Source organism: Peromyscus leucopus, chromosome 5 (genome assembly GCF_004664715.2).
Source record: "Peromyscus leucopus breed LL Stock chromosome 5, UCI_PerLeu_2.1, whole genome shotgun sequence".
Lineage (NCBI taxonomy): Eukaryota > Metazoa > Chordata > Mammalia > Rodentia > Cricetidae > Peromyscus > Peromyscus leucopus.
In genome coordinates this window covers 127,490,196-127,515,840 of record NC_051067.1, presented here as the reverse complement: position 1 = coordinate 127,515,840, position 25,645 = coordinate 127,490,196, and the positions used below count along the sequence as shown (strand labels likewise).

The window sequence follows — 25,645 nt, the reverse complement described above, 5'->3', positions numbered from 1 at the left end:
TTACCCGCACAGCCCTTAAAGGCGCTCACACATGCCCCACTTCTCTGTTGGGCAGTAGATCCTTTTCCCCCACTAACCTGGTGTGACTTGTGGCTGCATCACCTGAACCTTACAACTGCAATTCCTTGAGTGTGTCTTGCCAGCTTCCCACCTAAGGCTCAGCTGTCATCCCCTGAGCTTGCTGTCCAGCTCCACACAGACTGCCCCCTCCATGTCCCCAGATAGATTGGCTATGGAAATAGGAGACAGAAGGACAGAGAGGCCACCTACCCAGGAAGTTGCGGCAGCCACCAGCTGTAGAGCCACGAACCCAGCTTCCTTGGTGGACAGTCACCTCCCACTTGTGGAGGGCATTGTCCTCCAGGGCATCCGGTGTGAGGTTGCAGATCTCCACTTTGTCAAAATGGGCCTTGAAGTCTTCGAATGCCATCCTGAGATGGAGGGGAGGATGCACCATCAGCATCATGGTGATGACACCAGCTGTCGGTGCAGTCAACCACCTAACCCTCTTCCTGGGGAGGGGGGATACCCTCAGGGTCCCTCCCAGAAGGAGAAAGACAGGGAGAAAGGAAGAGGGAAGAGGGAAGGGGATGAGGAAAGAAAGGAAAAAGGAGGGTGGTTGTTGGATACACAAGATCTGATTGCAAGCAAAAATGGAAAGGATGACATTACCAGAACTCCCCGTCATCAAGAGCGGAGTGTCCCAGACGCTTCTGCTCCTCCAGGCTCACAGAGCGCCACTCGAGAGAGCTGAAAGACCAGAGCCACAATTCAGCCTGGGTGCAGGGCCACCTCCCTGGAGTCACACCAAAACAGATATGCATAACATAGGGATCATATTCCTGTTTAGTGAGGCTCACTGGGTCCAGGGATATGAGGCCGGCTCACCACTGGCTCCAGCATGACGGTGGCTAGAAAAGGCACTTTCAAGTGTTGTTGGTAGACAGCCTCTTCGTGGGTGACATATGTGACGAATCATATGTGAGAGTCACAAGGAACTGAACACAGCAGCCCAGCTGCAGATCACAGGTCACGCATGACCCTCACTCAGCAGCCTGCCTGTGGCCTGGAGCAGGTCAAAGCCCTTCTGGTTTATAAATTGACACTTGGGTAGTGCTTCTAACTCTTGTGGTTGCCGTTTGAAATACTGAGTGCCTCGTTTATGTGACCAGGAGCTCAGGAAAGGTCTGCTGTGGGTGAGTTCAACCTCAGGCCCCAACCTGAAGGCTCAGATAGAGCTAGAACTCACTCTCAGGAAGAGCTAACAAGGAGAAATGCTGGCCCTTTGCAGGCTCAAGCTTGGCATTCCAGTCTCAGTTGTGTATGTTGTAATTTCCTCATTGCTTTCCAACCCAGCAGTCTCCCCAGCCCTGGGTAGGTTCTAGGATCCTCAGGGAGTGTTAAATCCACGAGAACAGAGCCCTATACATGCTTTCTTATATATCCACAGATGGTGAGGTTTGGTTTATGAACAGACACAGGAAGAGTTTAGCAGCGATGTCTAATACTAAAGTAGGACAATCAGAGCAACAAAGGTTGTGTGAACGTGTTTTCTACCATCTATACTCTCCAATCTATTATCTATCATCTGTGTCATCCATCTATAGCACTTATCATCTGTTCATTCATGCATTTGCACATCACTTACCCATCCATCATATACCCATCCATTAATCCATCATCTATCTACCCATCTATCTATTATCTATTCATCCATCATCTATATACTCATTCCTCAACCATCATCTATCTATTCACCCATTAATTTATCTACCCACCCACATATTACCCACCTACATCCATCAGCCCATCATCTCTCTATCTACCAATCCATCTGTATCTATCTATTCATTTATCCACCCACATATCCATCTGTCATCTATATACCCCTTTTAACCCATCATCTATCAATCTGTCCATCATCTATATATATCCATTTATCATCTATGCATCCATCCATTAATGTATCCACCTATCCATTATCCATCTATCCATCGTATGTGCATTTATCCACCTGTCATCCATCCATCATTTACCCACCAATTTCCTCATTTATCCATCACCTGTCCATCAATTCATTCATCTATCATCAATCCATTCATCTATCATCAATCCATTCATCTATTATCAATCCATTCATCTATCATCAATCCATTCATCTATCATCAATCTATTCATCTATTATCAATCCATTCATCTATCATCAATCCATTCAACATCTATCTATCTATCTATCTATCCATCCATCTATCATCTATTGCTCTAATTATCCTGTAGATCTCAGAAATCCCAACATATAACTGTTTCTTTCCTAATTAAGCTGAGCACTTTTATGTGCATTTTCTGATTTCTCTGACCTGTCTAAGTGGCCGGTGTCACTACTCCTGCACTTGGGGTTATCATTAAGCAGAATAAGGTTGCTTGAACACACACACTGCAATAGACCACAACACAGGGGTCTACACCATAGTGTAGCATTCATCCTACCACTAGGAATTACGTGACAGTTAATATGTTCTAGACAGTTAATATCTATTTCCAGAATTTTCCATATGACACTCTATTTTCAGACCTCAGTTGATGTGTTTAATTGAAATTGTGGATGGTGAAACCTCAGGTAGAGGGGGTTTCTCTCATTGAGATCTCATCACTTCTGCTGTGGTGCTGAGACTGTGTGGCAGGTCTATTTTGTGTTCACCTAGGCAGGGCTCATGACACCCAGGAAGGGCCTCAGCAGGACAGAAGAGAGACTAAGGGCCTCTGTTGGCTCGCCGAGTCATTTTCTGCGTGGGTCACATCCAGTGACGGGCAGCTAAGCAATGCCCTTGGTGGGCATCACAGGACACCAAGGGGCTAGCTAGAGTGGCCACACCTCCTGCGAGCTTTTGTAGGCAGACAGCCTCTGTCCCTCTCAAACTGTACCGTCTCTGCTCTCCCTCAGCCCGAGTTTCAGAAGGGGACAATGGCAGCTTCCTTGTACAGACTGCTTCTGTAGATGGAAGGTACGAAGGGCTGCAACCTGGTGTCGTCATGTTAATTCTCAATGCCAGTCTTATTAATTCAGGTTTCGCTCAGTCTCAGTTCTTCCCATTTCCACCAGCAGAGGGAGGCCAATCTTGCCCTTCCTTTGCTGTCCTGGTCCAAATCCTTCCTAGCCAGTCTCCTTGAGCTCTGAGAAGGGCAAATATGGACCAGCAGGACAAGAGCCTTGCAGGGATGGGCAGAGGCCGCAGCTTCTCAATTCCCAGTCACCTGGGTCACTGTCCAAGGGACAGGTGGGGACAGCCTGGAAAACAGGCCTTTCCAAATTATTAGTAACGGGCCAATTTCCTGTCCTACTTCAATTTCTCTGTTGAACCCATGGTCTTCAGCCAGTGATCAATGACCACCAGGAAGAGCCCTAGAGTGACCTGTTTGGCAGTGTTTCAGGGATTCCCAGACTCAAAAAACCCATACACACCCACCCACGCACACACACGCACGCACAGTTGCTCGTAACTGGAGTCAAAGTCCTTCCTGATACCCCAATGGCAGTGACTATCCGCAAATGTGATCACGTGACAGTGAAAGAGCTAGCCTGAGAGTTGTTTATCCAGGATCAAGTTTAACACAGGTATCCTAAGTAAGGCCTGAAGGGAGGACATAGGGAGTTCTGGGACAAGCCGGTCCCTCACAGGTCTGCAAAGGCCAGCCTGGCTTCATGTGGAGCTGGCCACAGAGAAGGGGTGGGGCCACTCACCCGTCGCTCCACCGCCCATTCCACTCCACCTGGCCCCAAGGGTTTCGGACTCTGATGAGCTTGATTCTCCCGCCTTGGAAGTTTACCTCAAAGGAAAAAGTGTCAAGGAAACATGGTGCGATGAGCCTGAAGTTGGTTTTAGCCATCCATGAGACCCGGGTCCATCTCTATGTGTGACGGCATTATTCGAGCTCTTGAGGAAAACACATCAAAGATGTGCCGCACAACCTCATGTCTTCTTTTGTGCCCACTCCTTGCTTTTCTGAAACGGGATTCACTATATACTGACCTCAGGTTTTCCCGAGACTCCTGTCTCAGCTTCCTAACTACTAGGATTATAAGCCTGCACCACCAGGCCTGGTGAGAAGTGAATTTTCTTTTGAGACAAAGTCTCACTATGTCAGGATCATTTCATTCTTGTTGTGTAATTCAGACTGGCATCAGCCTTCTGTTGCTGGAGTTACAGGGTGCTGGGGCTGCGGATGTGCAGCGCTACCCCCAGATGACTCATCTGTTTGTTTTACACTTTATCTCATTCATAGTGTGTGTCTGTAGGCACGGGAATATCACAGAGCACATGTGAAGGTCAGAGGACAACGCTTGAGAGTTGGTTTTCTCCTTCCACCGTGGGAGCTGGCAGTTGACTCAGTTTCTCAACTTGTTATGTTTGTGTGGCATGTCCTTTTACTTGCTAAGCCATTTTGCTGGCCTTGACTCATCCATTCTTTTTGTATGTTTGTTTGTAGCCCTAGCTATCCTAGAACTTGCTCTATAGACCAGGCTGGCCTTGAATGCTAGCCTCGAACTCAGAGAACCACGTGCCTCCACCTCCTGAGTGCTGAGATTAAAAGTGTGCACCACCACTGCCCAGCTGGGTAGATGGATTTCACTTTTTTTTTTTTAAAAAAAAAAAATATGTACTGGCACTTTTCTTTTCTGTTTTTTTTTCTCTAAACTTTTTTTTCAATGATTTGTTTATTTTTATTTTACATGCACTAGTGTTTTGCCTGCATGTAAGGCATGTATGACTGTATGAGGATAGTAGATCCCCTGAAACTAGAGTTACAGATAGTTGTGAGTTACCATATGGGTACTAGGAATTGAACCTGGGTCCTCTGGAAGAGCAGCCAGTGCTCTTAACCACTGAGCCATCTCTCCAGTCCTGATTCGTCCATTCTTAATGAGCCCTTGGAGCTTTCTTTCTGAAAAGAATACTGAACCATCCTCTGTAGAATAGTCATGTCATATCTGGGAAGTGAATCTAGTTAATAGGAAAGTGGTCTATCTTGACACAAATGAGTTTTCCACTAGGCTACGGTCCCCAAAGTTCCCATACGTGTGTCCCTTTAGTAATCTGCCCAGGGAATGATGCATAGTAGTCCCCAGAGGTTCATGGAGTTGCTACCTGCTCCCAATGTTCATTAGACTGAAATCCTATATGCTGGGAGTTTAATTAGACTGTAATCCTACATGCCAGGAGTTTAAGCAGCAACAATAAATGAAGAATTCTGCATCTCACATCCAGCCTTCTCTAGCTTTAGTCAAGAGAAGGTTTTTGGTGTTGGAGTGGGTAAGCCTGAGCCAGTAGGAGGCAAGTCAGCCATTTCTGAGGTCTTGGTAGGAAAGGGAGACTCTGAGAAAGGATTTAGAGGTTAGGAGGTATCAACTAACCAGAAATCTTAGCTATCAGTTTATTTTCACATGCTCAATTAGAGTTGTGTTTTGACATGTGAGACCAATTCAGATAAGCTGGAAATGTGGAAGACTTAGCAAACAGCCCGCATCTGAAGAGGGAGTAGAGTAAATGAAAGGCAGAGGAAGGAGGTCTCGCTGTCTGTGCTGCCTGCTGGGGCTGGGGCATGACTCTCCTGCCTTGTAACCAGGAATCATACTGCTGGTTTTTCTGGCCTTTAGGCCCTCCCTCAGACTTAGCCTGCAGTGAGGTAAGGGGTGTTTCTATAGTCTACGAGCTATAGGAGAGAAATCAGAGTGGTTTTCATAATTATACAGGCCAATTTCAATACATTCATATAATAATTGCACATATGTGTGCATAACTACATAACAGATATGTACATATGTGCAATTATTTATGCTTATATAAAATGAGTATGCATTTGTATTATACATGACAAACATGAATATATGTGTGCATATGCATAATTTGTATACATATGTGTGCACATATAATGAATATGCTTATCGGTATGCAAATATAACAAAAATACATATGTATATACAATGAGGGAGCATGTGTATATATACATATACATATATATATATATATATATATATATATATATATATATTTGTTCTTATAATGACTGTGTATCTCTGCAAAACCCTGACTGTATAGGGCTGCTATGGAATTGGGAAAGAATTCATTTATAAACATAAAATCTAGGCAGGCAATGGTGGTGTACACCTTTAATCCCAGCACTCCAGAAGCAGAGGCAGGTGGATCTCTGTGTGTTTGAGGCCAGCCTGGTCTGCAGAGCAAGTTCCACGACATCCAGGGCTATTACAAAGAGAAAACCCAACCAATCTACCAAACAAACAATCAAACAAACAAGAGAACCATAAAATCTAAGATAGACCAACTGCAATTCCTAAAGGTGAGTTTGGTGCATGGGTCACCTGCCTCCTGTCTGTGTCCTATTCCAGCTCGCCTGTGTTAGGTGGTTTGTTCTCTGCTGCACAACATATCTAAAGACCAGGCTTGTCCTGTTCCCCGTCCTTGGCCCCTGCGGTGGGCCCCACCCCTACCTGGTCCAGCCCAGTCACAGTGTAGGCATGGCCCTTAACGAGCCCAAAAGGAGTGCGGGCTTCCGATTCAGAGGCATTCAGGATCTAGAAGAGAGAAAGACCAGGATCAGACCTATCCTCTAAGCCAGCCTCCCTCTGGGTCAGCCTTGGCTCCAGCCCTATGCCCAATTGTCATATCCCAGCCCCCAGTTCCTCAAGGGCAGCCATGTGTGTGGGCCTTCGAAGATGGGGGTGCAGGACCCCCTACTAGGTTCACCAGTTCAACAAGACTAATCTTTTCCCAGGGTGAGGAGGGGACCCCCATACATTGAAATGAGTTTACTTTTTTGCCCCCAAACAGAAACTAGTCACCCCAGTCATAGATTAGTGAATGGTACCACAGTCACACTGGTGACATGCGATTTAGTCACAAAACATGAACCTGAAGGAGAAGTGAATAATTTGTTCACAAAAAAACTAGATCTTTATAGTTAATCCAAAAAGAAAGGGGAAACTTAAATAGATTTCAAAAACAGAGGGTATAAAATTATACCTGTATATGCATCCTACGCATAGAGGAATTAGAAAAATGCTTCTAGACCTCGTGGAGTGCTCCACTTGGCAGCAGGTATATTTGCCCTTTGCAACCCAGCAAGCATTACACAAAAGCTTGCATGTGCTTGTGTGTTTGAGACGGTCGCATGTATCCCAGCCTGTCCTCAGGTTGTGAAGTGGAAGATGACTTTGGACTTCTGACTCTCCTGTCACCATCTTCTGAGTGCTGGGAGTGACAGTATGTGTCACCAGCCTGTTTTATACAGTGCTGGGGATGGACCCCAGGGCTGCCTGCAAGCCAGGCAAGTGTTCTACCAACTTGTGTTTTAATTAAAAGCAACCACCTTCCAGATACTCAAGCCCCTTCGGGGTTGCCACTTCTGTCTGTTGGTGCTTAGATGGCTGGCCGGCCACTTACATCTATGGAGCAGCCCAGCAAGGAACCACGCTTCAAGGCCTTCTCCAGAATATCATAGAAGTCCTCTGGCGCTTCTCGGATTTGGAAGGTCTCAGCCACACCCCCAGTGAAGTCTTCCATGGCCTCCACGGTGCTGCCCCCCTTCAGTGCCTCATAACTACCATTAAGCCTACAAAGATGGAAGAGCAGATTGGTTGAGGGAATGGAGGGACAGGAAGAGGGTTTTCTCAGCCCACGGAGCACAAGCCAGACTCTATGAGGAAGGGGAGTGGTACTGGCAAGCTGAGCAACTGAGGCCGACACCTCATGGGAATTGGTGTCCGAACATCACTCCTCTCGTCTTCCTGGTAAACGTGTTTTTATATGTTTAAACTGCTCCGGTTTTTTTTTTTTTGTTTTCATGCCTCAGCCTCCAATGTGCTGAGATTTGTAGTTGGAGTTTTCTTTGGGCTGCCAACCAGTTCCCAAATAGAGACACAGAGACTTATTATTAATTATGAATGCTCAGCCTTAGCTTAGGCTTGTCCCACTAACTCTTTTAACTTAATCTAACCATTTACATTTTGGCTCAGGGCTTTTTACCTTTCTTTCATTCTGTATGTCCTACTTTCCTGCTTCCTCTGTGTCTGGCTGTCTGGCCCCTGGCGTCTCCCTGACGTCTCTTTTCTTTCTTCCATGAGCCTATTTTTCTCCTACTTCTCTACCTTCCCAGAAGTTCTGTCTATATCTCCACCCTTGCTGTTGGCTGTTCAGCTTTTTATTAGACCAATCAGATGCCTTAGGCAGGCAAGGTAAAACAGCAACACATCTTTACATAGTTAAACAAATGCAGCATATCTTTACATAGTTAAACTAATATTTTGCAACAGAGATTATTTTTTATTGTTGTTTTTTGAAACAAGCTCTGACTCCATAGACCAGGTGGGCCTCAAACTCATAGCAATCCTTCTGTCTCAGATCCCCCAGTTCAAGACTGTAGGAGTAAGTTACCACATTCAGCTTCTAATTGAAAAAAAAAATTAAGACACAGCATTGCTATATAGCCCTGACTAGCCTGAAACTTGCTATGCAGGCCAAGTTGGGCTCAAACTTATGGTGATTCTCCTGCCTCAGTTTCCCCAGAACTTGGGTTGAAGGTATTTATCACCATGCCCAATTTCTTCTTGAAATTTTTTTATGTGTGAATGTACGTGAGTAGATATGATGTATATGCACATTTGTGTATGGATGCATATGCCTGTGTGCACACACAGAGGCTGGGGGGGGGAACCTTGAGTGCCCTGTCTATCACTCTCCTCCTTATTCCCTTGAGACAGGGTCTTTCACTGAACCTGGAGCTATGATAATGGCCAGCAAACCCCAGAAATCTTGTTTCTGCTCCCTACAGCACTGGGGTTATGGCCATTCACAACCAAGCCTAGTCTTTGTATTTGTGTGTATAACCTATGTATATACATACAAACACTTCTCATGACGGCCTCTGATGGGAGCATTGTAAGTCTACCCTTTGCTCCAGTTCCTTCCACCAGCATATGCTACAGGCCCTTCTACTGGTGGGTAATCTTGCCCTCCAACAGCTGACATCTGGCTTTTCTCTACCTGTCCTCCATCTCACCAATTGCTCAGTCACTGTATGGACCACTGCATCAGGATCATTTGTCTGTGCCGTATGAGATGTGATCTTATCTACCAGAGTTTAGTGCCTTAATCTCTTGGATTTGTGTTTCTGGGGTGAGTGAGGCATCTACTATCTTCCCCCACTCAATCGAGGTTCATTTCATGCATTTGTGATGTGATTTGGACCTTTGAGTCACAGGCTGGAACTAGAGGTCTGAGGGAATTGGGACCATTTGGCTAGGGATTAGAAATGGATGCACCGACTCCACATATCTGAAGTTCCTGGACTGGTTCAGTCACAGAGACAGGAAGTGCCAACGTGGGCCGGGAGGAGAGGAACAGGAGTCTCAGTGTCTGTCAGGGACTGGGGTTTTAGCTTTGCAAGGTGAACAGTTCTGAGGATGGGTGTGTGGTGGTCACATGACAAATATGTGTGTTAATGCCATGGGACTATGCTCTCAAAATACTAAAATGGTAAATTTTATGTCATGAACATTTCATAACAATTTTTAAAAGGAAGGAAGGAAAGGAGCACTTTTGCTGTCTTTCCACATATGTGGTTTAAAGCCACATACCTGAGCTGTGGCAAATCCTGGGATGAGACCTGAAGAACCATTGTCCCACGTGGGCACAGCCAAGGGCCCTCTTTCCTCCTAGTGCCTCTCCTGCCAACATTCCCAAGGCCAGATCAGTGATTCAGGGAGATGGAGGAGACATGAGGCCACCTTGAGGCTTGAGGCTGGAAATGTCTAGGCCATGGCATGAAAATGGCCTAGTGGTCCAAGTCCCTGACAGGGAGCAACCACTCTTCCCTAGCAACTGCCTCCCAGTTTCTCCACCAAACATCCCTGTGAGGGGATGCACACAGGCTTCCAGGAGCAGGAGGAGGGAGCCCCACTCACTTGGCATAGGCTTTCTCCAGCAGTGCGCTCCAGAACTCATTGTGGTCAGCAGAGTGGAGGAAGACCAGGCGGTCCCGGAAGGTGGGCAGGCGGTCATCGATCACGACATCCAGCCACTCACTGTGCTGCCAGAACTAGCGCCCAGGGCAAGACAGGTGACAAAGAGGAGTCACATGGAAGTGTGGCCCAGTGGTAAATGCTTACCCCATGGTTCTTCTCTCTGAGCAAACTGCCCTTGAGCCCCAAGGAAAATCTTATCTGGTGCCATGACAGGACCACATGGATGTCATGGCAAGGCCATCTGGGCATCATAGAAGGGTAAGCCAGGTGTACCTGCAGGGCTACCTGGCTTTGTCCACTCAGCCATATATTGGGCCTTCATCTGCCATCAAAATCAATCCCAGATCTATGTCACAGTAGACACACCTGTGCTCTGAGCTGACACATCTTCTCCATAGGACTCCCGGTTAGGTGGGCAGGGGAGGGTGGTGTGTGAGCTCAGCTCTGTTCACACACAGCCCAGTCTCCATGTACACTCCCTCCTTGTTTGGCCCTTTCACTATCCCATATTTTCCAACCCACATAGTTCCCCCTTGGTTCATAGATGGAGCCCCAATATGAATGTGTTTGGACTTGGTTTTCCTACGTGCCATGCATGTGGAAGTGAGGAGCATATGGGTAATGCCCCTGAGAGTCTGTTTGAGTGTATGCATGTGTGAACATATGCATTTATGGGCACAAGTACCTACATACATGCATATATTTGTGAACATGAATGTGAGTGTTTATGTGCATGCATGAGGTGTGTGTTCATGTACATGCACTTGTGAGTTAACACACATGTGTATACACTTAAATGTGCATTGTGTGGGTGTCCTAGTTAGCATCAGCTGTCAACTTGATACACCTTGGAGTCATCTAAGAGCATCTCAGTTGAGGAATTGCCCAGATCCAGTTGGCCTGTGGTCATGTCTGAGAGATTGTCCTAAATGATAACTGATGTAGGAGAGCTCAGCCCACTGTGGGTGGCACCACCCTCAGTGGATAGTTCTGCCCTGTATAAGAACGCTGGCATGAACTAGTGGGCAAACTGTAAGCAGCATTGCTTGAGTTCCTGCCCTGACTTCCCTCAGTGATGAACTGTGACCTAGTAGTGCAAGCTGAATAAACCTTTTCCTCCTCTAGGTTACTTTCCATCGAAGTGTTTCATCACAGAGACAGAAAGAAGCTGGAACAGTGGGTGAGAACATGTATGAATGTGTGTGGGACAGAATGTGTATATGTGAATATGTGGGTGAACGTATATATATATGTGCACCTGTGTGAGTGTGCATATGTGTGAATTAGTATGTCTATGTATGTGAGTGTACTGTGTATGAGCCCATAGGTGTGATAATGTGAGAATGTGCATTGCCTACATATATAGAAGCATGTGTGTGTTTGCACAGGCATGTGAGTGTATGTGTGTGTTTATGAATATAGGTATGCATGCACACATGTGTGAGTATATACACATATGAACATGTGTTCATACATTGTGCTTATCTGTGTATTACATGTGTTTACCCAGGTGGAGAGAGATAGGCAGATGAAGCGAGAGGACAACAGGGATCAGGCCCCTGGGACAAGCCTTCTATGCAGCTGTCATACAAGCTCATGGCTCAGAGGGCCGTGTTCCTCAGTTTTATGTTTGAAAGCCTCCAGCATCTCCCCATCTGCACTTCCTCTGCTTATGAGAAGTGCCCTGGCTCCCCAGGGGAGCAGCCATGTTTCCCTGTGGATACCATATGCTTCTCCTTTCCTGCCGCCTGCTGCCTCTGGAAATCCCCCCAGAGGATTCCCATGTGCTTTGGCACCATGACTTATTCACACTGTCACACAGCTCCAGAGTTGTCAGCAGTATCTCCTGTACCAGTATCTCCTGGGTCTCCTCCCCCACAAACAGACCCAGGGGCTCAGGCCTCCCTTACCTGGAAGTGGAATATCCCGGCATAGCCAGAGCCAAAGCCTTGGTCCTGGGGAACGACCCTGGCCAGTGCTTTCTGATTGAGGGTCAGGGAGGCAATGGCCGCCAGGAGCCAGCAGTCTCCTGCAGAGCAGAGGTCACACAGGTGTCATACTTTCTGCAGCTGATTCTTAGCAATCAAGAAAAGGCAATGCCAGAGGGGTGTGGAGACATGTTTCTGCTTTGCTGAAAACAATGGAGTGACAGCAAATACCTCTGTCCCCTCTGCCTGTCCTGCCCGCTCTGCTGCCCTGCTCTGTGGTTGCCTCCTGGACACTGTGGCAGTATTTGCTGACCAGTTTCAGACACAGGGATCTGTTGCCTCTCATCTTCATAAGGTCCCAGAGGACCAGGGCGTATGATGCATCCCAGTAGCTCTAGGGTACTAGGTGGGGAAATGGTTTTGGAAACACCCAGTGCTGCCTGCTGCAATCCCGAGCAATCCTGAGCATTGCCTCTCCTAGACCAGGCTTGGTTCAGCTACGAGCAGCAGCAGCTCCAAGGAGGCTCTTTGCCTCCCTCCCTCCCTCCCTTCCTCCCTCCCTTCCTCCCTTCATCTTCCTTCCTTCCTTCCTTCCTTCCTTCCTTCCTTCCTTCCTTCCCTCCCTCCCTCCCTCCCTCCCTCCCTCCCTCCCTCCCTCCCTCCCTCCCTCCCTTCCTCCCTCCCTCCCTCCTTCCTTCCTTCTTTTTTTCCTTCCTGGTCTTTTCTGACAGGGTCTCATTCTATAGACCAGGCTGGTCTGGACCCAGTAGTAACCTAGACTGGTCTTGAACTTATAGCAATCTTCTATCCATCCATCAACCCATCCATCCGTCATCCATCTATCCATCTATCACCCATCCATCCATGTATCATTTACACATCATTTACTCATCTATCACTTATCCACATGTCTATCCATTATCCATCCATCTGCCATTCATCTACCCATCCATCCATCCATCTACTATCATCCATCACTAATCTACCCATGCATCGTCTACCCACCCATCCACCTGATCTATCAATTGTACTATCTACCATCTGTCAATCAGATATCATATCTGTACATCTATTTATGTATGATCTGTTGACTTTTTTATGCTCTACCCATCTATCTTCCTATCATCTATCTATGGTGATATTTTATTTGTACTGAAATGTGATTTTATTTGTATGTTAATAAATAAAGTTGCCTGGAGGTCAGAGCTAATAGTAAGCCATAGCGGGGCTGGGCATTCATGGTGCACACCTTTAATCCCAGCACTTGGTAGGCAGAGCTAGGTAGATCTCTGTGTGGTCAAGGATACAGCCAGCATTGGAGACACATGCCTTTAATCTCAATACCAACCATAGAAGACCTGAAGGTCTGTACAGACAAGCAGTGACGAGGTGGTCATGTGGTTGGGTTTACAACCAATGAGAAGGCAGAACAGAAAGTCTATATAAAGACAAACACACAGGAAGTAGTCTCTCTTGGCTGAAGAGGATCACTGAAGCAGGAAGGGTAAGGCTCTTAGCTCTGACCTCTTAGGCTTTTATTTTTACATTGGCTCTGTGTTTCTTATTTAATAAGATGGTTACTTCTACATTTATCTGTATTATCAATCATATTTACCTATTATCTACCATCTATCATCTATTTGTTATCCATCATTTATCATATATCTACTTATTATATATTGACTATTTTATAGTCTGTTTATCTATCTATATTATCTGTCTTCAATCTACCATCTAGATATCATTCATCTATCTATTGTCTATTATCTGTTTTCAATCTATTATCTACACATCTATATTCTATCCATTTTTCTTTCTTTCTTTCTTTCTTTCTTTCTTTCTTTCTTTCTTTCTTTCTTTCTTTCTTTCTTTCTTTCTTTCTTTCTCAATCTGTTTACTGTCATCAGTTTGGGCAGTTGGCTTTGGGATTCTGTGTGAAGACAGCTCAGGGTCTCATTGAGATTCCAGATGATCTGTTCTAACCACCAGGATCACGGTGACAGCCTGGGCTCTGACTAGCTCAATCTACACAAGCCATGCTTCCTTCTTTAGCAGAGTCTACAGTGTGTTTGTCTTTCAAAGATTCAGTAAGTCTTTCCCAGTGTCACGCTAACTCCTGGTGTACTGGACTGATTTAGCTGATGTGAGGTCTACCAGGGTCCTTTGTAGGAGTCAGATGGTGTGAGCATGAACACAACTGTGGTTTAATGGCTAGAAGTGTGGTTTCTGTAGCTGAAATGCCTTTGCATTCTGACTGTCCATCTGTCACTCATGACCTTGGACATATTGTTTGGTTCCCTTGCCTCAGTTTCCTCATATGCAGCCATGGGGAGGTGTCTGGGAAGAGGAATAGAAGTGTGAAATCTTAGGGAGAGTATCTAGCAGGTGAATAGGTTCATGGTGTAGGCATCAGTGGGCTGTGAAACCATGAGTCACCTGTGAGGAGCCGAAGGGCTGGGAGCCTCTGAATCGGGTGCTGCTTTTAGGGGAGGCTCATCTTTCTAGGACCTTCCGGACAGGCCCAGAGCCCAAGTACGATGGTACCAGAAAAGCAGGGGTGCCAGAGTTGGGGAGGCCACTGGATCCTTGCAGGCAAGGCAGCTGAAGACTAGGGAGGGAGTGGACAGGGTGGCGTCCTTGTTCTGCCCAGCCGTCCCTGATCCTCAGGGTCCTGAGGCATCTGACGCTGTGGCACTTGTCATCCCCTCCCCTCTACTTACCCAGTTCCCCTTGGCAGATGTCAGTTCTGGTGGCTCCTCCAAGAATGAATTCCGGGTTTTCCACAATTTCCTGGAGGAGTGAGTATCTTAGGGACAGGCCCAGAGCACAGCAGCCATAGGAGAGAGAAAGGCAGCCCCCGCCCCCCAGGGAGGAAAGATTCTCATGGAAGGCCAAGAGCAGGCAAAAGCTGCCAGGGATTCATGCTCTGACCTTCCTGGACTCGGCTTAGTCCATCCACAGCTCAGCCCAGGGGAGCGCCTGGCCCCAGCACTTCCCTCTACAGAAACTCACACCATATCTAGCAGGGGAGCGGGCTGTCAGCCACATACCAAGCCTCAGCGCATTCCAGGCACAGGCTGGTTTTATGTAGCCCCTTACCATGAGAACTGTCAGCTTTGGGCCTTGGAAGTCTTCACCATGCAATGAGCACGTGATCGGCACCTCAGGCAGGCATCCCCACACCTCACCCAGCTGCTTTCCTTTTCCCAATAGATTTTCTATATCTGCACCACATCTAGAGGGATATCTTCATGTCATTCATAACTTAATCCACATGTACTGTGTATACTTTATTACATATTACCCTATTAGGAATTTTATGTAATTGTGAATATTTTATGTATATTACTATAAACATATAGAAACCTAATATGGAAAGTTCTATACAAACATTAAAAAGTAAAAACAATTATATAAAATACGTGGGGGTTTTTTTGAGACAGGGCCTCATTATGTAGCTTTAGCTGTCCTGGAACTTGCTATGAAGACCAGGCTGGCCTTGAACTCACAGAGATCCTCCTACCTCTGCCTCCCAGATGTTAGAATTAAAGGCTTGCACCACCACATCCATCTGAAATGTGCATATATGAAAAAGGGTTTAAAGTTTCTTAAGCATGAAGTCCTATGACATGAAGCACGGGATTGCAGTCCCCTGGTTACTTTGCAACAGCGCAGCAGGGCTCTGAGGACCCCTGGCTTGGCTGAGGTAACAAATAGCTCCAGTGGGAGCCTTTTCTGACCAGCTGTTTCTCCACTGTGCTGAGGATGGATCCCAGGGTTTCAGCATGCTAAGCAAGTGCCCTACCACTGATCTACATCCCCATTTTTATTTATTTTTTATTTTGAGAAACATTTCACTAAGCTGCCCAAGCTGGTGTTGCACTCCCCAGTCTAGTCTAGGCCAGCCTTGAACTTGGGATCCTTCTGTCTGAGTTGGCTGGTAGCTGGGATCATCTCACTTCTTCATAGCAGTCACTGGGGTCACCTACCCCATAGGCTGCTGTCCTTGGGCAGAGCCACACCTCTGCTGCCTGCTGTCCGTCACACTTATTCTTTCCTCCCTCAGAAACTCAAGCTCTGCGATTTAGGAACACTGTTTCTGGGCAGAGAGAGTTGGAGAATCTGTGCTATTCCCTGGAATAAATCTGCTGCCATTCAGTATGCCTCGACTTGTCCTACAGGTCTTGATTTCTTTCTCTTCCTTCTCCAATCCCATTCCCTTTCTCCTCCCTCTCTCCCTCCCTCCCTCCCTCTTTCTCTCCCTCCCTCCCTCCCTCCCTCCCTCCCTTTCTTCTTCCCTTCCTTTGGATTTTTGAGACAGGGCCTCACTATGTATCCTAGCCTGGCCTCGAACTTGATCTTCTTGCTTCAGCTCTCTTCTGCCTTTCTGAGTGTCAGGCTCTGTCCCTGACTCTTCAGTCCAGCACAAGTGAGAGAGAGAAAGTCCATGTGATCTCTGAGAGAGACATCTGTCAGCTGTCAGGGCAGGGCTGGAGAGCCTAGGGGACCAGGAGGCTGAGGTACACAGAGACCTAAGCATCTGCAGGAGGCGTTCCTGTGGAGGTCTAGAAGAGGACAGGCATAGCCTGAGGCTTAGAAGGATGCTCTGGACACAGAGCAGGACTCACTTGAACTGGATCAGGGTGACACCAGAAAGGAACAGGATTGATAAAGCTAGAGCTGAGGAGGGGCCAGGCCTGGGACGGAAAGTCCCAGGAGTCTCTAACTTGATACTTGGGGTAGTTCCAGCTGCAACTTCTCCTCCTAGCAGTCCAAGTTGTCTGCTTCCTTGCTGGGCTCGTATCCCAGGGAGATGGTGGGAGTTGGGGGTCTACGAAGGCCAAATGCTGAAGCGAAAACTGGTAGCTTTCCATGAGGCCCCCCGGATGTGGCAGTCTTGGGAGTGTAGTCTCCCAGGTCACCTACCCAGGAAGGGCTGTGTGCCTTTATTTGTTTCTAGAGTGTCCATGTGACCTTAGGGGGAGGGTTCTGGGGACAGGCTGTGCTGTTGGCTGTGCCAGAAGCCCAGGCCTGGCAGAGGAAGGACGCGGGAGGCCAGCTTCTCCCTGAGACCCTGCACAACCTTTTGTACCGGCCCTCGGCCCCAGCAGCCTTGGAGTCTGTCCACTAACTGACAGCATCCACCGTGCCCAGGGCAGACGGTGAGGCAGCAGAATGGTGTCTCCATCTTTGTGCCTCAGGGTGGCTGTGTGGCCTTCTCTGTAGAGCAAGGCACACTGTTGTCCTCATCCAAGCAGAAGTCTGTTTATTACTCAGCCTGGTATGTCCCCTCCCACCCTTGCCCACCCCCAGGTTCCTTTCTCCTCCCCTTCCCCCGCTCTAGTCCACTCAGCGCTTCCAGCCCCGGGCCGCCTGAGGGTGAGTCTAACGGCCTCTGATGTCACACCTCTCATGTCACACTGGTTTCGTGTTCCCTTTCCTCAAACACAGCTGTGTTTGACAAGAAGGAGGGTCACTCTGTCCCCATAAAGTGGCTTGGCACATGTTATTGAGATGTGTCCTGTATGAGATGTGCATTTAGCCACAGGCTGAGCTTGAGGCAGCTCAGGGCCTCTCTGTACCCTGCCCTCCACCAGGCCCTACACTTCCACCTTGGCATGACAAGAGGAAACTCGGGGTTTACCACGTCTGTAGGGCTGAGTGCAGAGAACAGGCTCCCTGACTGGGAAACAGATGAGTGTTTTCAGGGACAATATGTAGAGAAGGGACAGTCTGGGTGACACTCACAGTGGAGGCAGATCCAGTTCTGAAAGAGTCCACAGGATGGGCTGTGGAAAGGAGACTGGAGACCGAATGTGATGAACACAGTGCTGTGGATATCGGTCTCTATGCTGTAAATGTGTTGCTCTGATTGGTTAATAAATAAAGTGCTGACTGGCCAGGAGCCAGGCAGGAAGTATAGGCGGGACACACAGAGAGGAGAATTCTTGGAACAGGAAGGCTGAGTCAGGAGTTGCCAGCCAGACACAGAGAAGCAAGATGTAAAGATAACGGTAAGCCATGAGTCAACATGGCAAGGTATAGATTTATAGAAATGGGTTAATTTAAGATGTAAGATTTAGCTAGCAAGAAGCCTGAGCCATTAGGCCATACATTTTGCAAGTAATATAAGTCTCTGTGTGTTTATTTGGGTCTGAGTGGCTGCAGGAGCTGGGTGGACACAGGAAAATTTCAGCTACAATGCAGACATGGCTTGACCCCAGCCTCAGCCAGGGAAGGGCAGAAGAGCCCAAATTTGGGGCATCTTTGCAAGCGGTATGTGGCAGGCACCATGGAGGTTGTGTTTCAGGGCCTTGCCCTGCAGATCAAAGCTTCCCAGTGTTGGGCAACTCTGGATGGATATCAGTGGTACAGGTGACAAGTCCCTAGGGCTGTGGGCTGAGACTCAGAGTCTCCGTGGCTTTTAGCGGTCTCCCACTCCAGGAGGAGAGACAAAAGCCTTCAGGCTCTAGACCAGTGATTCTCAACCTTCCTAATGCTGTGAACCTTTAATACAGGTTCATGATGTTGTGGTGATCCCCAACCCTAAAATTATTTTCGTTGCGACTTCAAAACCATAATTTTGCTGCTGTTGTGAATTATAATATAAATATCTGATATGCAGGACATCTGACATGGGACCCCTGTGGAAGAATCATTTGACTCAAAGGGGTTGTGACCCATAAGTTGAGAATAGCTGTTCTAGTGGAACAATGTTAGTGGGGGTACAAGGCTGGGATTCCCAACCACTTGGATGTTAGTGTAGGTGTGAGGCTGGGCCTCCTGAGTGAGTCAAGCATGGTCAAAGAGCAGGTCCTAGAGGAGCAGGATGGCCTCAGCAGGGAGGCTGAGAGGGGAGAGAGTTCAGACTGTGAGGAGGAACAAGAGCCAGGGCACGCTGAGAGTGGAGGAGCCAGTATCTGGGAACACCCCGGAGCCCTGCTGGCTTGCCAAACCTACACACCAAGCCTTTCGCTACACCCAGAGGTCCCTAGATCAGACGCCCACACATTGCAGAGATGTAGAGCCAATGTCTACAGCGTATTTGTGCATGTAGGTACACACAGAAATTCACATGCACAGGATACACACAAATACGTATGTGTGCACGCAGACACAGTGTACAGACTCTTGCACACATGCATGAACACAGAGCTACATATGCACACCACACACAAATACACATGTGCACCATGTGTGCACAGGCATGCAGAACTTACTTGCAAATATACATTTGTGTGCACAAGATATACATACACACACACACACACATATATATATATATATATATATATATATATATATATATATATATACACCCATGTGTCAAGAGTATGGCTATTGAGGTCTGTGGCTCCAGTAAGTCTGCTCCCAAAAGTTTCTAAAGCAAGAACTTCCAACCTTTCCTCATTACACAACACAGGAAACATGGATGTGTGTGGCATCCTGAGATGGAAGGCAAAGCTGCCTAGGGCCAAGTGTGACTATCCTGGGAAAGTGACCAGGCCAAGCTGCGACTATCCTGGGAGGAGGCATCAACTTCTCAAGAACAGTTTCCCAAGATCTTGATTACCAGCAATTCCCAGGACTGAAGAACTGCACCTGCAGCTCATGGCCCAGGCAGCTGCCCACCGCTGGATGACATGCATCCATAGTCCGGGCAGCTGCCCACCGCTGGATGGCATGCACACACATCCTGGGAAGTTGCCCAGCACTGGATGACATGCATCCATAGTCCAGGCAGCTGCCCACTGCTGGATGACATGCACACACAGCCTGGGAAGTTGTCCAGCACTGGATGACATGCATCCATAGTCCGGGCAGCTGTCCACCACTGGATGACATGCACACACAGCCTGGGAAGTTGCCCAGCACTGGATGACATGCATCCATAGCCCGGGAAGCTGTCCACTACTGGATGACATGCACACACAGCCTGAGCAGCAGCCATGTACCCATTTATTCTTGTGGAAGGGCTGGAAACAAGCCCAAGAAGACCCGAGGGTTACCAAAGTGCCACCAGAGGTCACTTCTCTGTGTCTTAGGACCTGTACTTTTTCACATTAGAAATGTCCATTTTTTTTTCCATAGCAGAGAGCAGTCTACTTATCCACCGCATGGCCCAAGTATCTACCTTTCATGCCATTGGCCACACGCAGAGAACCAAACTAACTTTCAAGTGCCCAGAGAGAAATCCTGGGAGCCTTCAGTATGTCCTGCTAGGACTGCTTAATGTTCTTTGCTGTTCCCTACACACAAGACACCAAAATAGGACTCATTACTGAATCCTACCATGAGGACCATTGCCTCACTGATGGAGGCCAGTACCATCTGTGTACACAGGCACATATGCATGCATGTGAATACATATGTACATGCAGATGTACATACAAATACCCATACGTGTACACAATACATATACAATCCAAAACAAACATGTATGTGTGTACACACACATCTAAATTGCACATTGTCCAGGACAGGAAATAGCAGTAAGTACTGGTTAATTTTTATCAACTTGATACAAGCTAGAGTCATTGTGGAAGAGCGAACTTCAATTGAGGAATTGCCTCTACCAATTTAGACCATAGGCAAATCTGTGGGGGGCATTTTCTTGATTAATAATTGATATGGGAGGGTCAAGGTCATTATGATAGGTGTCCCCCTGGGCAGGTGGTCTTGGGTTGTGTAAGAAAAGTAACTGAGCAAGCCATGGGGAGCAAACCAGTAAGCAGTGCTCCCCACATGGTCTCTGCTTCAGTTCCTGCCTCCAGGTTCCTGTCTTGAGTCCCTGCTCTGACTTCCATTCGTGATGGATGATAAGATGTTAGGTGAGTAAACCCTTTCCTCCTCAGGTTGCTTCTGGTCCTGGTGTTTGTAGCAGCAGCAGAAAGCAAACTGAGACAACCTCACTGCTTTATGAATAACGCCCCTGAGGAGCCCTGATGCCTTTCTTGTGCAGCTGTTTTCTAAGGTTAGACACGTCATGTATTTAGCACATCCACATTACTTTAATGATATGCAATAGGAGGAGGTGGCTATGGTAAGCAAGATGAGATCTGACGGCTGGCAGGATGGTGCAGTAGGTAGAGATACTTGCCTATAGGCCCGAGGACCTGGGTTTGACCCCCCAGATCCCATAAGGCAGCAAGGAAAACAGGCTCCCAAGAGTTGTCCCCTGACTTCCACACGTGTGCTATGGCATGTTCGAGCCCACATACAGCATAAAGAAAAGAAGGTCTGGTGAGAAGGTTCAGCAGGTAAAGGCACTTGCTGCCAAGGCTGACGGCCTGAAGTTGATCCCTGGGACCCACATAGTGGAAGGAGAGAACCTGTTTCTGAAATTGTCTTCTGACCTTCACTCATGTGCACGCACACCACACACACACACACACACACACACACACACACGCACGCACGCACGCACGCACGCACGCACATGTAAACACAAGTAAATGTAATAAAAATGAATAAACAAAATTTCAAGATGAGGTTCTGAGCTACCGGTGATGGAGAAGCACATGGCAACCCTAACAGCGAGAACATGTTGATTACAAAGGACACCTGTGTGCTGGCCCAGACCGACCTCAGTCATCTCCAGGTGAGGAGGCAGTGGGGGCACTGCCCCTCCCTGCACACACAACATCTGTTCCCACCCAGAGGGTGCAGCACCATGGCCCTGGGTCACAGGGAGGGGGCCCTGACTAATCAGGTGCTGCAAATATTGACCTTGTGTCCTGAGCACCAGCTGGTGCCTCCTAGGGACATTGGAGATGGGATGGCACTCACCGGCTTTGTCTCTCTGGGAGTGGAGTGTGTTGCTTTGGAAAAGGAGCCCTGCTTTACCTAGGGTCCAGGCATCCCATACTTGCTGAGAGCTTGTACTAACATCCACCTGTGCCCATAGTGCATCCTAAGTTCTGGGCCCAAAGCCTCAGAGCAGGGTTGGCTTTCTCCTAGTGCATCACACACATCTCAGTTGACCCCGCTCACCCTGGCTAGCTTGCCTTTGTGTTCTGATGGACTGAGTCACCAGAGAGCCGTCCTTGGGCTACAGCTCTGATCCTGCTCACAGGTCATAGATGAGGCCTTCTCTCTCTATGTCCCCAGACTCAGTGGGACTCAGAGCTGGAGGCCAAAAGGTTGTGGCCAGATACCATGGGGACCAGCCGAAGGTACATCCAGCCAGCACATTACCAGAAAGCTTCCCACAAAAGACAGAAGGTGGTCTTAACAAGTGACTGGCTCTTCCCCCCCCCCCTTCAGGGTCTCTGTCTCTCTGTCTCTCTCTTTCTCTCTGTCTCTGTCTCTCCTCTGCCTCTCTCTCCCTCCCTCCCTCCCTCCCTCCCTCCCTCCCTCCCTCCCTCCCTCTCTCCCTCTCCCCTCTCCCCCTCTCTCCCTCTCTCCCTCTCTCTCCTTCCCTCTCCTTATCCCTATCCCTCCCCGCTCCTCTCTCAGGTTCTCCTCCTCCACCTCATCCTACTCACCCCTGGCCGTTTCCACACAAAGGGGACCTGGGGCCTCTCACTGTAGAACAGGGAGCCGTTGTTGGCAGGGAAGTCAGCATCCTCAAACAAGGTTCTGGACTGCAGGCAACCCTGCCTCAGCTGCTCAAAGCTCTGACCCGAGGAGTGGATAGTCCGGGCATCCTTGGGGACTGGGTGCGGCTGGGGTCTCAGAGACTGATGCAGGTAAGGCATGGCTGCTTCTCCACAGCCAGGTGGAGGGCAGAGATGTGAGAGGCAAGGCGAGAGTAGGCAGCAAGGAGGAACAGCCAGAGAGGCCCTCGCTCTGGCCTCCACCCACTTGCTGGGCACCACCCTGTGAAATGAAATAGGGCCCTCCCGAATGGCAAATACCGAGTGAGACCTCTGCCTGTTCAGAGTTCTGAGGAACCATAGGCATCTCAGGAGCATGGCTATCTGAGCAGAGGGAGAAGGTACCTTATTGGTGGAAGTATTAAGGCAACTCCACGTAGTTAAAAGGGAGGTTTATTTTGTGAGGTAACTTACAAGTAAAGGGACAGGTTACAGTGTCCGGGAAAGGTGAAGCGCAGTCCAGTGGTGTTTTCTGGAGAACTCTGCTTGATCCTACCTCCAGCATCCAGGATCCAGGAACCAAGAGAGCCGACACATCCGGATCTCGGCCCGCCTCATAGGTGTACAGTAGCCTCAATGGGGGTGGTACTTCCAGGGCAAAGCTGGAACAGCTCCCCACTACAGTACCTTTTTGATGCACTGAGGAGTGCCCGAAGGGCAGGCAGCTTCTTAGGGAAGGACAGCAAGCAGCCAAATCGTTTCTGGAGGTGGCTGGGGGGTGGTGGGGTGGTCTAGAGTCAGGCAGAAAGTGGCAGAGCTCTGTGGTTGGAGGGAACTGGGTGAATCACAATGTACGCTGCAGGCAGATGGACCCTTGTGAAGACAACCCCATCCTGACTCACATCAGGGCTCAGCAGTCTCTTGTGTGGCAGGCAGACCTTCCTAAAGTTATGTGGAACACGGTTTGGATCCCAGCCACTTGACGGTCACAGTGATGAGGTTACATCCCCACCATGCCTTCCCTACAAGGCTGGGGAATTGGCTCAGGTGGGAGAGTGCTTACTGTACACTCAGGAGGACCCGAGTTTGAGCCCCTAGGAGCTCCATAAAAAAAGCTGAGCACAGTGGCACCCACCCATAATCCCAGCACTGAGAAAGAGGAGACAGGTGGGTCTTTTGGGGCTAGCTCCAGGCAATGAGAGACACTGTCTCCAAAGAACAAGGTTAATCCAGTGGTGGTGGTGGCGGCGGCGGCGGCGGCGGCGGCGGCGGCGGCGGCGGCGGCGGCGGCGGCGGCGCGGCGGCGGCGGCAGCAGCAGCAGCAGCAGCAGCAGCAGCGACACACGCCTTTAATCCCAGCACTCAGGAGGCAGAGGCAGGCGGATCTCTGTGAGTTCCAAGCCAGTCTGGGCTACAGAGTGAGCTACAGAGTGGACAGCCAAGGCTATTACAGAGAAACCCTGTCTCTAATAAGAACAAAACAAAAACAACCAACAAACAAAAAAGAACAATGTATGAGGGTTGGAGAGATGGCTCAGTGGTTAAGAGCACTGACTGCTCTTCCAGAGGCCCTGAGTTCAATTCCTAGCACCCACACAATAGCTCACAACTGTCTGTGAGTCCATTTCTAGGTAATCCAGTCCCTTCATCTGGCTTCTGTAAGCACTACACACACATGATGATGTATATACATGCAAGCAAACCACTCATACAGATAAGGAAATAACAACCACAACAACAAGGTGTATGGCTTCAGAGGAGTACGCACTCTCTCCAAAAGCATGAGGTCCTGGTGGTTTGGCCCCGAGGCAAGTGAGCGCAAAGGACAGCTATAAATCTCCCCTCCAGACCTTACCCTCACAATGTCTCTCATCACATTAAACTCTCCATCAGGAGCTTGCAGGCTCTCAGTGGCTTGAGCAAAGCTTCCAGGCATCTTAGAAGTAGACCCAGGCATTGTCTGGCACAGCCTCTCTTCCCGGAGCAGGAAAAGGGTACCTGAGCAGCTAGCAGAGTCTGTGACAGGGTTTCCAGGTCTGTGGCAGCCACTGGGAAATGCCAACTGGGTGGCTGGCTGAGATGAAGATGATCCCCAACTTCACAGTGCCCTCAAGAGACCTCGTCAAACTAATTTACAAGACCTAGGGTTGAGACTATGGTTCCACCGACAGTACATGGTTGGCATGCAGGAGGCCCTGGGTTTGATTTTCGACACCATAGAAATGGGCATGGTGGTACATGATTGTAATGCCAGCACCTGGGTGAGGGGCAGGAGCAGCGGAAGTCTAAAGTTACATAGCCTGGGTTACAGACCCTGGAGAAAGTGGGGAGGGGAGGAAGGAAGGAATGAGGAAAAAGAAATTGTATAATTTCTCCCCATCTGAACTTCAGGGTCAAGTTCCCCAGAACAAGGCCAGTCCCCCAGAAGCTTTGTTTCCACACACCAGCGATGACATTTTGATGTGCCTTAATGAGTTCTAGCAAATGAGACAGGCTTCAGGGTGCAGGTAGGTGAAAATATATTGCTGAGCATGAAAATGTGCCTCACAGCCAAGGTTGTCAGTGGGATTTCCTTCTGTGGGAATACAGTTTCATGCCATGTGCCAACAGTATCATATGGAAACAGGGTGGTACAATAGGATGAGGCAGGAGTAGGGCAAGGAGGTGGTCACCGAACTCTCTGCTGGAGCCCAGAGATGTGTAAGGACACAGCATATGGGGGTGGCAGCATCCCACTGTGGGGGGGACTGAGCCTTTGGGTTCGGGGGACAGAAGTGAGCTCACGGTGTTGGACCGGGGAGATCAGGAGACAGGTATTGTGGCTGTAAAGAGGAGGTGGGTGTCCTGAATGGGATTGCACACTGACTGGGAAAGCGGCCTTGGGAAAGTAGCTTTCTGGGAGGGCTTGAACAGAAGTTTGAACAGAAAAACTCACTTCTGGTGGTGGTGTAGATGTGACAGGTAGAGGGGGGGTGCTGTTGGGAGTCATGAGAGCAGCCGACCAACAGGGAGCGCTGTTGGAACTAGACTTGAACTCAAGCCCAGCTCCCTGGCTGGAAACTTCCACAGCATCAGGTAAGGCTCTGGTTACCAGGGAACCAGATGATGCAGGAGCCTGGCTGCGAAGAACCACCCAGCAGAAA

The 25,645-nt window shown here is 48.6% G+C and overlaps 1 protein-coding gene across 2 annotated transcripts in view; it reads right to left on the bottom strand.

Annotated features, from left to right (window-relative positions):
* Capn9 (calpain 9) overlaps positions 1-22,700 on the bottom strand; it is a 37,693-nt gene extending 14,993 nt beyond the window's left edge. Inside the window, exons 1-9 of one of the 2 annotated variants that reach the window (XM_028889805.2) lie at positions 22,452-22,700; positions 14,685-14,754; positions 11,947-12,065; positions 9,977-10,110; positions 7,458-7,626; positions 6,506-6,589; positions 3,740-3,825; positions 673-750; positions 271-431 (exon numbers count right to left, since the gene is read on the bottom strand). In XM_028889805.2, coding sequence (XP_028745638.1) covers positions 271-431; positions 673-750; positions 3,740-3,825; positions 6,506-6,589; positions 7,458-7,626; positions 9,977-10,110; positions 11,947-12,065; positions 14,685-14,754; positions 22,452-22,664 — 1,114 coding nt within the window. In that variant the 5' untranslated portion in view covers positions 22,665-22,700. Of the gene's footprint in view, positions 1-270; positions 432-672; positions 751-3,739; positions 3,826-6,505; positions 6,590-7,457; positions 7,627-9,976; positions 10,111-11,946; positions 12,066-14,684; positions 14,755-16,592; positions 16,871-22,451 lie in introns of those variants that run through there. The other variant, XM_037206351.1, reaches the window with a different exon arrangement.
* Between the last annotated feature and the right edge of the window lie 2,945 nt (positions 22,701-25,645).